Here is a 12,630-nt window from a genome sequence, read left to right as displayed (position 1 = left end):
TAAGTGTCATTAGTCCAGACGAATGTTTCAAAATTGTCTCCAGCCTGAAATAACGAATAAGACCGTTAGAAGGGGGGAGGAGGGTGTTCTGGCGTAGCCCCTCCGACACTCAAGTTAGAGACCAAGGATATAAATGGAGAGCAGGTGAGGATGCTCTTGAAAAATAATTTTCTTGTTAATAGTTTTCTTTCCTTTCTTTTCATCATTTCGGATTGTAGTTTATAGTTTCTCGTTAATTTTTACTTGTGCGCTGGTACCCTAGGTTTTTATTAATGAGGAAATTATGGCAAAGGAAACCAGGTAACTGAAATCAGGTACTATCTTAGTTGAAGTATATGGAAAAAGTGACTAAAGGCCATATATTACGACTGTATAACACAACCTACAATTTGACCACCACATGTTCTGCACAACTTTTCTTCACAACTCCTCTAGAGCACAGCTCATTCAACAAGTCCAGAGCTACTTTTGTGAAACCTTCATAAGCAAGACCTTCAATTAAAATAGTGTATGTAGACTCATTAGGCTTGCATCCTTTTGTTACCATATGCGCCAGGAAATCAATTGCGCGATCTGTTTGACGTGCCTTACAAAGTCCTAACATGATAGAGTTGTAAGTGAGAGCATTTGGGCTTACACCCGAATTTTCCAAGTCTTGAAAGAACTTGATGGCCTCCTCAACCTTTCCTTCTCTACTAAGTCCTCCCACAAGTGAAGAATAGGTAATAATATCAGGTTGAAGGCCTCTTTCACGCATCTCAAACAACAGTTTCATAGCATGTTCTGTCTTTCCCATCTTTGATAGACCATCGATCACGGTGTTATAGGTGATCAAAACAGGAGAACATCCTTTACTAGTCAGCTGATTAAGAATCTCAACAGCACTATCAACCTTCCTATCTTTGCATAAAGCTGTTAGCAGCGTATTATAAGTCACAATATCTGGATAACACCCTCGGGATACCATTATCTCTAGATACTCAATAGCTCTATGCATCTTCTTTTCTTTGCAGAAGCCATGAAGCAGTGGATTATAACTTAAGGAGTTTGGAGTACACCCATATTTAGGCATCTTCTCCAGAATATCAATGGCTCGTCCCAGTAGTCCCTTCCTACACAAGAAATTAATCAAAATGTTAAAGGTTACAACACTCGGCGAACAGCCTTTTCTAAGCATATCAGCCAGAAGTTTCTCAGCGTCCATCCACCTCCCAGTACTGCACATACTGCGTAAGATAATGTTGTGTGTGATTACATTTGCCTGGATACCATAAGAAGGCATATCATTCAATAATTTGATGGCCTCATCCAATCTCCCTTCCTTGCAAATGCCATTGACAAGGACATTATATGTAACTACATCAGGTTTACAACCTTTACTTCGCATCTCGTCCAAGAGCTTCATAGCCTGTTCCACCCCATTTTCCTTACAAGTGGCTTCAATCAATATCGTGTACGTTATCACATCTGGATAGCATTCCTTTTGCAGTTGACTATCAAGAACTTCCATGGCTTGTTTCAACTTCCCACTATCGCACAAACTTCTTAGGATTGTATTGTATGTAACCACATCTGGGGCAACACTCATCCGGTCCAACATATTCAAGGCCTTATATATCTCCCCCGACTTACAATACCCACTAATCAACACATTATAAGTTATAACATCAGGAACAGCCCCCGATTCCTCAAGAATCTCCATAATCCTGGTAGCTTTACTAGTTTTCCCAATTCTACAGAACCCACGAATCAAACTCGTACAAGGGATAATATCAGGAATGGCACCGCCGTAAACCATGGTTTCAAGATGATTGAAACCTTCATCCAACTCCCCATTCCTAACCAGCCGGCGCAGATGGTTATTACTCTCAAACTCCTCAAAGCTATGAGATGGGTTCCCCGGTCCATGTGTGCTTCCCTCCACATCCGACAGCCGAAACACACCATTATTTGCATTAAAAGTTTCAATCTTTGAAACGGTCCAAACCTGAGTGCGAGCACTCCTTATATTTCTTGAACAATGTTTCTTCCACACAACCGCGCCAAACTTGGAATATAGAATGTTAACATCTTTGCTCTGCCTGGAGGTTTTGTGACGAAATAAGCAGAAATCTTGGTGGGTCTGCTTTGTGTGAATCATTAATTCCATGAATGACGATTTTGAGAGGTTTATCTGGGGAATAGTAGTGTATAAAAAACTGAGAAACGAAAGAAAGCTCACTTGTTCGCTTGGCTTCGATTTACCAAAGGAAAATGAGAGGGTTTTGGCTTGTCGTTGCAGATTGTTTGTTGCTTCTTATCTTAATCTCTTGAATAACAAGTAGTTCGGGTTGGACTGATGGTAATCAATTTTGGGTTGCGTTAAAGCCCATTTCAGAGCTTTCCCCTTTTTCTAAAAAAAATATTTTTCAAACTTTAAATATTTTTAAAAGAGAATAAGATATTACAAATTTATTAATACATATTCACTCCCAAAAAAGAAATGTCAATATTTACAAAGCCTTTTATGTAAAAGACCAAGATGGCAAAGGACACGAACATTACACACAAAAACTCCTACACGCCATCACCACAAGAGAAAGTCGTAAATACCTTTTTTTTTTTTTTTTTTTTTTTGTAACAGACGAAACTCTCACGAGATCGTTCGAGACGAAACTCGGACCCGTTCCTATCAAGCAACCTGACCTCGACATAAAATAAACCAATCTCTTAGCCCAATTTGAGACAATATATTTTCTATTGATCGATAGTCCCAACCGTGTGTTTGGAATCATGGAATTCAAATGGATTTGGCGAGATTTGGAAATGAAAATATCATTTTAATGTTTGGAAAGATGAAATTTAAAAATGATATTTGGTGAAATTTGATGGGATTTTATTTAATAACGTGAAATCTTTACAAAATAAGTAAGATTTTTTGAGATTTCATGGAAATTGGGTTATAAAAAAAATAAAAGTATTTTTACTAATAAATATTTATAAATTGCTCATAAATTTTAATTGTTATTCTCAAATTTTATAAAGTACCCTTTATCCAAAAATACATATTATTAATTCACAAACATTTATATCATATATATTTTTGATAAAATTATTATTTCAAAATCAAATTTAAAATTTTTTATATTAAAAAATTCAATAAATAAGACATTTTTAGTAGACTGGACAAAATAATACCGCCTTAAATAAAAAATCTCAAAAAATCTTTTCTGATGCGGAAGATCAGTCTAGGCTGCAACCACAGAACATACTCGGAATTTTAAGAAATTTTAAACCAAGGCTCTGATACCACTTGTTGGTCCCACGTGCAGAATTTGAGATAATAAATCCCGAAAATAAAGAATAAACTGGACACCGAGATTTACGTGGAAAACCCCTAAAAATTATTAGGGTAAAAACCACGGACAAGATGAAAATAATTCCACTATAATATTTTGTGGTGTACAACTCACTCACTGTGTTTCCAAAGAGAACACACACTCTCTTAATACAGGAGAACAAACAACTCACAAATATTATAGAACTAAGCACTCAAATGCTTATAAGATGAGAGAAAACTCGAAGAAGGGATGATTTCAGAATGAAGGGGAGAGCTCTATTTATAGAGCCCGTTGTCCGTGTGAAGACGCGTCTTCTGAAATTTCTGTGAAATTTCCTTCAACTACTTTTGTTGACCACACGTTTCTTTGCTGCATTGGCCTACAAATTCTTGTATGGGGGCAGCATAATATGGAGGGATATTGCTGTATTTTGGCATTAAGCTTACACTTCTATGTGATTATTTTGACCCTATTGGTCTGCTTTGTTCTTTTGACACACATTTAATGTTTTTTATTTTATTAATCATCATAAAATCCAAAAGTTAAGTATTTCAAACTTTTCCATGATTTGCCTTGCTCTAATTGTGTGAATCTACAAGTATGTGTTTATCTTTGTTAAATAATCTATATCTTTCTATCTATTAGTGTAAATATATGACGTTGAATTGTCCATTTACAAGTATATTATTATTTTCATTAAATAATAATAATAAGTACATGTATTTTTATTTGTTTTTTTTCCAAGAATTAAAGAATTCTAAAATAAATTGAAGAACTCTAAAATTTAGTGACAATTTTTTGGAATAAGATTTAAGCTCTATTTTTTAAAAAAATATATTTTAATGAATCTTAAAATAAATAGAGGAATAATGAAATTTAGATTCCATTTTTAAGAAATGGACTATATCCTTATTTTAAAAATAATTAATTTGGTTTGATTTCTCTCCTTGTTTCTTTTGTTTGATTATTAACTCTACCCTTTTTTTTGTCGTTCTTTGTTTGATTTATTACTGAATTTTTAAATAAATAGAAGGAAAATTAAGTTTACACTCTTTGTCAGTATCAAAAATAAATTTAAAGCAGATGAATAAATTTATCTAAAAATAATTTTCGGCCGGGTTAGTAACCCTAAAAATTTATTCTTGTCAGTTGGTTTTTCACTAAATCAATCAGAATGAACCGTCCAGATTTGATCCTCTCTATTACAAAGATTTCATAGATAAATTTTAAGTGTAAATTTGATCCTCAAAACGATCAGATAATAGTTTATTAGCTTGTGCTAATTATATCTGTTTGGCTCATAGAAAGCTTATTCTGATCTTCAGAAAGCTTATTCAGAGAAGTTCAACTGGTTTTCAATAACTCAGAGATATGAGGTGTAAATGTGTAAGGTTTAGAGTTTGTTCAATTGATCTATTTATAACTTAATCTGAAATGATAATCTTTTCAAAAATAATATTTTTGTTTCCAAATACAGATGTCGTTGTTGTCTTGTCATCGTCATTTCTGATATATCATGGTAGATTGATTGTTGGTTCCGAAAGCTTTATCCGCTATTTCAGCTGGGTTCTGCTTCTTAATTACTAATTATAATGATTTTTCAGAGACTGTATGGATTTGGATTTACCGATCAATTTATATAGATTTTCAGTTGGACTTTATTAGTCAACCTTGAATTGGTTTGGCTATCAATATCATTTTTATGCATTATCAGTCTGACTTTGTAATCAATTAGGCATATTAGAAAACTTTTTCTTATGAAAATTCAGTTTTTCTCCTTGAATTCAGCTCGGTTAAGCTCTGTAAGTATCTGAGGATCAACAATCATGTTCACTCACCAAAACATAAAATGTTCCAACACTTTTGTTCAAAATTTTATAGTTATCCAATTTATTAGTTGGTATTCTGTGAAACGATCTTATGGATATATATTTCTGAGACGTGTCGACGTTTTTCATTAATTAATTGATTGTAAAATAAATCGAAAGAAAAATTAAGTTTACACTCTTATTCATATTTTTATAGTTATCCAATATTTGAGTAGGTCTTTCGTGAGACAGCATCATGGACATATATTCATGAGACAAGTTGACCTCACCCGGACCGTTTCTGGAGTTAAAAGCAATGTTTTTTTTATGATTCAGGTCAAATAGGAGATCTGCTTTACAAAATTGACCCGTAAAACAGCTTCATAGGAGCTTTTGTGCCAATTTTTTAATTTTTAAGTTGAGTAAATTAACATATGTGAATAATGTAAATAAACACGAATAAATTTGAAAGTTCTAATAAAATTGTGCAAATTTGCATGTATGTTCTTATCTTCGTTAAATAATATAAATAAATGCATGCTTTTTTTTTTCCAAGTAATAATAAATTCTAAAATAAATTGAAAAAAAGTGAAATTTAGTCTTCATTAAATTTTTGGAATGAAAATTACACTCAATATATATTTTTTTAAAAAAAACTATATCTTTAATACAATTTAAAATAAATAGAAGAATATATAAAATTACTCAAAATTTAAACCAAATAGAAGAATAAATAAATTTACAATTAATTTTTTTCAAAATGAAATATATTGTTAATTTAAATTTAATTACCTTTGTTTGATTTTTCTTTTTTCTTTTTCCTTTTGTTTGATTTATGAGCCCTATCTTTATTTTTTTGAATGTCCTTTTGTTTGATTTCACTTTTTTCATTAATTAATTGATTTAAAAATAAATTGAAGGAAAATTAAGTTTACTTTTTTTTCAAAATTTTACAATTCTTCAATTTTGAGTAGGTCTTCTGTGAGAGCGTCCCATGAATTTATATCCCTGAGACGAAGTGAAAAATAGTGTTTTTCATGGATCGGGTTGGATAAGAAACTCGTTTCACAAAATTGACCCATGAAACAGTCTCATAGAAGCTTTTGTGCCAATTTTTAACTCTACTTTTAGCTCATAGGAGTTTTTGTGTCAATTTTTTAGCCGAGTAAATTAATGTCCATGAATAACGTAAATTTTACGCGAATTATAAATTTGAAAACTCTAACATAATTGAAAATTATATTTTTTAATTGTTTCTACGAGATCTAATAGAATTATAACATAGATTAGACAATGATTTCAATTATATTTTTTTATATTATTTGAACGAGATCTAATAAAACTGTAACATATGTTAAACAATGATTATTAATTATTTGAATCATAAAATAAAATACAAAAAATATATTATATAATAGTGATCATAACATATATTATTACTAAAACGCACAAAATTGAAGAAACATGTTTTTTGTATACTCAGTCATTATAATTTTAGTTAACTATGTCGAATTTTATCGAATAATCTTTGTTATAATGAGTGTTAAAAATTTATTATTACCTTAAAGTTTTGGTGATTGATTAAATCAAAATATTACCTAACTGTTTCAGAAAACAGCTACAATCTTCTTTGTATAACATGAACCATTTCAACCGTTTAGATCTCAACCGCTTGGTCTTCGACCGCTTGAACTTTCAACCGAGTGTTCGCCTACAGCTTGAAGAAGTTTCAACTATTAGAATACTTTCAACCGGCTGATCAAAGTATTCAAGACACTTCGTTAAAGAGCTATTTATTGCTCACTTAATGAAAGATATTCTCTGACCGGCTCAGGACATTCAGTGTTTTTACACCGCTACAAGTCAACTATGTCCTGCACTAGTCCCGATATTGATCTGCATTAATATCACTATCCCAGAATAGAAAGATTGCTTATACATCCTACAAGTTTTCTTATACATTCTACAAGTTCTGATGTTAATAACAGTTGTCGTAATAGGATGCTCAGCAGCAACTTTTCAAGGAACGTGATTTAAAGCTGCGCAAGCAAAGAGAACATTAAATGCTTTGCTGAAGAACATTTAATGAAGTTGCAGCTGATAGTGACACATCAATCCAACGCTACAGGTTTACGTTATGTATCTTTGCCGACCGTTGGGATGATAGCTCATAAAAGAAGAGCTGAAGTATGCAGATATAAGTTCGATTAATTTATGCTTTTAAACCACGCGATTGACACACTACTGAAGCTTGCATACTCAAAGATCTGAGCTTTATATTTCTAACCGTTCAAGAAAAACTTTCAACCGCCTAAAAACGTTTGAAATCCATTTTCAAAAAGCAAATAATTTTAAAGAGTTTATTCACCTCTTCTACACTCTTTTCCGATCCTAATAAGTGATATAAGAGTGAGGTTTTCTTGAACATTGATCTCTACAATCGATATGGCATCTTTTAACAAGATTCCTATGTTTTCTAAAGAAGATTATGATGACCAAAAAATACGTATGCATGCATATTTAGCAACCCAAGACGATGACATGTAGTATGTCATCAGTGAAAGGCCAATGAAGATCTTAAATTCAATTCAGTGGTGGCTGTAACTGAAGGTGATCCTCAAATGATGGAAAAACATCGATTTGAATGGACAGTTGAGGATAAGAAAAAGGCAAATTTTGACAACGTCACCAAAGATATTCTTTATAAGACTCTGGATAAGAATATGTTTGCCAAGATTAAAAGTTGCTCCACAACAAAGGAAATATGGGAAAAGCTTACACAATTGTGTGAAGGCAATGACCAGACAAAAGAAAATAATCTGACAGTTGCAATCCAGAAGTTTGACAATGCAAAAATGAAGCTAGGAGAAACTTTCTCCGAATTTGATGAACGGTTTAGTGGGATTATTATTGAACTTATTTTTCAATGTAAAAAATACTCTAACCGTGAAATTTCCTTGAAGGTAATGGAAGCTCTTCCCAGAGAATACAACGTGAAGACAATAGCGATGTGGGAATCAAAAGATCTGAACAAATTAGAGCTTCATGATCTCATGGCCAATCTTAAAACGTACAAGTTCGAGCTCAGGATTTGACTTGAAGAAGAACCATCCACTTCTCAATAAACCAAGGCCCTGGTAGTTACCATAGTGACTCTTCAAAGAGTCTACAAGTAAGAAATCAGCTGAGCAATGAAACTATGTCCCAATTTGTCAATAAGTTTGGTAAATTTATGCGTAAAAATCAATCTCAATCTGCTAAACCATATTGCAAGAAATACCATATAGATGATTGTCAAGCTTGTTTTATCTGTGGGAAAAAGGGACAATTTATTGCAGAGTGTAATAAGTACAAGAAGGATGAGAAGAGAACGGTTGATGGGAGACGGTCCAAAGATGATAAAAAGTTCACCAAAAAGAAAGAACGAGAGTTAATTGCAGAAGAAGGAAAATCAAATGGGCCGATTCAAATTCAGAAAGATCCATCTCTGAGGAATCTTTGAGTGAAAGCGACGATGAGGCGGTAAAATGTCTCATGGCTGATGAAGCATCTGAATCCACCGAATAAATGGTATTTGACTTTGATTATCTGGAATTTACACAGAAGACCTTGTCACGACACTGCATGACATGGTGGATGAGTTTAATAGACTATCGTAGCAATTCAATGATGCTAAGGCAGAAAAACAAGACTTAAAAAATAAGTCAATCTTCTCCAGCTCCTTGCAGCAAAAGGAGGTTGACGGTTTGAAGTAAAGTTAAGTTTGATAGCGGCTGAGAATGCTGACTTGCGAAAATTATTCCATGTCACTTTAAAAGAAAATAAAAGGTTGATGAACATAGTCAACTCATGGAATAAGTCCTCCGCCACTCTTGAAAGGATGCATGAGATGGAGAAACCGGCCAGAGACAGAACTGAGCTAGGTTACAGCATCAATGAATGTAGGACCTCTGAAGCAAAAACTCAACCGCTACTAGAGAAATATAGTTTAAAATCAATTAAATTTGTCAGATCTAGTATGATACATGAACACAACGAGCCTGAAGTCCAAATAAAAAAGAATGTAAATCTTGAGAACTATGGAAGGCGAATTAAGATATTTCGAATTTGAGAGAGAAAAGTCCAACCGATCATGGCTCAGATGTAAGCCAAATCCAACCGCTCACAAAGATTCAAATTGGCCCCCAGAAAGCCAAGTTCAACCGGATATCACTCGAAATTAAGACCTAACCGACACTACATCGGCCGACCGGTTCAAAAGAGGTACAGATTGAGTGATAATGATAGACGGCCAAGACAACAAGCTGTAAAAGAAATACCAGTGCACATGCCACCAGATTACGCACATAACCACAACCATCTTGGGACACGTAACGGAAAATCTATCAGGATAATCCACGTGTGGGTCTCTAAGAGTCTAATCAGTTCAGGACCCAAAATAGAAAAGGGTACCAAATTATCATTTCAATGATTTCAGGTACTAAAGAAAAAGAACTTGGAAGAATCCATCTGGTTTTTGGAAAACGCTTGTTCAAGACATATGACAGGAAATAAAAATCTCATATCAGAATTCGTAGACAACAAAGGACCAAGAATCACCTTCAGTGATAACTCTAAAGTTAAATGTAACGTCCCGAAAATTTGAAAGTCCACGTGAATCATATTCATGCAAGTTATCAAATTTCTTATGTATTTTAATTACATTGTTTTAATTGCATCTAGTAAATATGGTAGGCATGTTTAAAATATGATTTTCAACTAGAATGCAAAACTGTGTTTTAAAGGTTATTCGAAATGCGATCGAGGAACAAAGAACGGGGGCCATATTAGGGAAAATATTTTATTAAATAATTATTTTTAATTGTTTAATGTGTAGTGTATTTTAAATGAAATTTTCGAATATGAGGTGCTTAGAGGTAATTGTATACGCCGAGTCGTATTTTTAAACAATATTTGATTTTCGATGAAAATATGAACTTTTCGATAACTCGGCTATTATTTTCACAAATTTTCTGAAAAAAAAATCTTTTAAATATTTATTAAAGGGCTTAATGAGTCTAATATATCTTGATTAATGGGCCTAGGCTTGCATTTGAGTTTTAATTAAAATAAAAAGCCAAGACCCTCCCCAAAACCCGTCATAATCACATGCCCCTCATCCCCTAAACAATTAGGACTCTCCATTAGTAGCCAAAGCATGCACACACGAGATTTTGGAGGGGGAAACACACGAATTTTGGGAAGAAAATTCAGCAAAGGCATCCACTCCGCAATCGTTCCTCGAATCGCCAAAACGTTTTCGTGCGTAATATGCGCAAAAGCGCGCCTTAACTTTCTTTCAAACATCTTCCACACCATACTATGTATAATTGTTTAACTTTGCATGAAAAATATGTTGCACAAGATTTATTCCTGTTTTTATGGGCATATATGCATATAACTCATGTTTTATGATTCATTAGCTCATGTTAAGGATACCTAAAGGGGCTGTCATGGTTGGGAAACCAAAATGGATGAATTTCAGAGGGTTTAGGAGCCACTTAGGAGTCGGAACAAGGGCTGGACGTGAGGGCTTCATGGATGAACGAAAATAGAGTCCTTGGGGGGCTTGGACTCTTCGGATAGGGTTTTCTAGAGCATGGCACTGTTACAACTGTTGTAATTGACAGTGTTGTTGAAAGTGTGTACTACGACAACGGTTTTTAACCGTTGTATTATCTCAAATTAGCGACGGTTTTTGAAATTAGCGACGCTAAAAACCGTCGCTAATTATGTCTAAACCGTCGCTAATTAGCGACGGTTTAATTTATACCGTCGCTAAAATTAACGACAGTTTACGATATACCGTCGCTAAAATTAACGACGGTTTAGAGTAAACCTTCGCTAATTAGTGTCGGTTAAAATTAAACCGTCGCTAATTAGCGACAGTTTTACAAGTAGCGATGGTTTAGACATAATCCGTCGCCAATTTTTAACTCTACTTTTAGCTGAGTAAATTAATGTCCATGAATAACGTAAATTTTAAGCGAATAATAAATTTGAAAACTCTAACATAATTGAAAATTATATTTTTTAATTGTTTCTACGAGGTCTAATAAAACTATAACATAGATTAGACAATGATTTCAATTATATTTTTTATTATTTGTACGAGATCTAATAAAACTGTAACATATGCTAAACAATGATTATTAATTATTTGAATCATAAAATAAAATACAAAAAATATATTATATAATAGTGATCATAACATATATTATTACTAAAACACACAAAATTGAGGAAACATGTTTTTTGTAAACTCAGTCATTATAATTTTAGTTAACTATGTCGAATTTTATCGAATAATCTTTGTTATAATGAGTGTTAAAAAATTATTATTACCCTAAAGTTCTGGTGATTGATAAAATCAAAACATTACCTAACTGTTTCAGAAAACAACTACAATCTTCTTTGTATAACATGAACTATTTCAACCGTCTAGATCTCAGCCGCTTGGTCTTCGACCGCTTGAACTTTCAACCGGGTGTTCGCCTACAGCTTGAAGAAGTTTCAACTATTAGAAGACTTTAAACCGGCTGATCAAAGTATTCAAGACGCTTCGTTAAAGAGCTATTTATTGCTCACTTAATGAGAGATATTTTCTGACGGGCTCAGGATATTCAATGGTTTTACACCACTACAAGTCAACTATGTCCTCCACTAGTCCCGATATTGATCTGCATTAATGTCACTATTCCAGAATAGAAAGATTGCTTATACATCCTATAAGTTTTCTTATACGTTTTACAAGTTCTGATGTTAATAACAGTTGTCATAAAAGGATGCTCAGCAGCAACTGTTCAAGGAACGTGATTTAAAGTTGCGCAAGCAAAGAGAACATTAAATGCTTTGCTGAAGTACATTTAATGAAGTTGCAGCTGATAGTGAGACATCATTCCAACGCTACAGGTTTACGTTATGTATCTTTGCCGATCGTTGGGATGATAGCTCATAAAAGAAGAGCTGAAGTATGCAGATATAAGTTCGATTAATTTATGCTTTTAAACCACGCGATTGACACACTACTGAAGCTTGCATACTCAAAGATCTGAGCACTCTTAAAGTTCATATACTTCATCGTTCATCAAGCACGCACTCAGCAGAAATATATCTGATCATTCAAGGATCAATTTCATGCTATTCAAAATATACAGTGTTCTTTTATCAGTAATCTTTTTGTTATTTGATTGATTGTGTTATCTAATGAACCGAGGATTCTTAAAATCCAGAAGTATAAAGTGATCACTAAAAGTTTCAAAACAGATAGTGTCATAAGTCCTGATTGGAGTGAGCTGTTGCAAAAAATTTGAAAAACCAAAGTTTTTTTTATTGGAATCCTTCCTAAAGCGGAAGAAAGGGTAACATAGGAGTTTTTATCTCCAAACATCCATAAAAATTATGCGTCTTTACTTTTCACGTGCACTTACTTTTCGAACCGTTTCCTTTTAACAAGCCACACA

At 33.3% G+C, this 12,630-nt stretch overlaps 1 protein-coding gene across 1 annotated transcript; it reads right to left on the bottom strand.

Moving 5' to 3' along the window:
- Positions 1-301: 301 nt before the first annotated feature.
- On the bottom strand, positions 302-2,302 carry LOC142543297 (uncharacterized). Its single transcript, XM_075650475.1, has one exon. It carries the CDS (start codon positions 2,147-2,149, stop codon positions 383-385), a length of 1,767 nt encoding a protein of 588 aa, XP_075506590.1. The 5' UTR covers positions 2,150-2,302; the 3' UTR covers positions 302-382.
- Positions 2,303-12,630: the final 10,328 nt, after the last annotated feature.

Source organism: Primulina tabacum, chromosome 4 (assembly GCF_025594145.1).
Source record: "Primulina tabacum isolate GXHZ01 chromosome 4, ASM2559414v2, whole genome shotgun sequence".
In the NCBI taxonomy this organism is placed as follows: domain Eukaryota; kingdom Viridiplantae; phylum Streptophyta; class Magnoliopsida; order Lamiales; family Gesneriaceae; genus Primulina; species Primulina tabacum.
The sequence above is the reverse complement of the archived record's forward strand: the minus strand, read 5'-3'. Positions and strand labels throughout refer to the sequence as shown.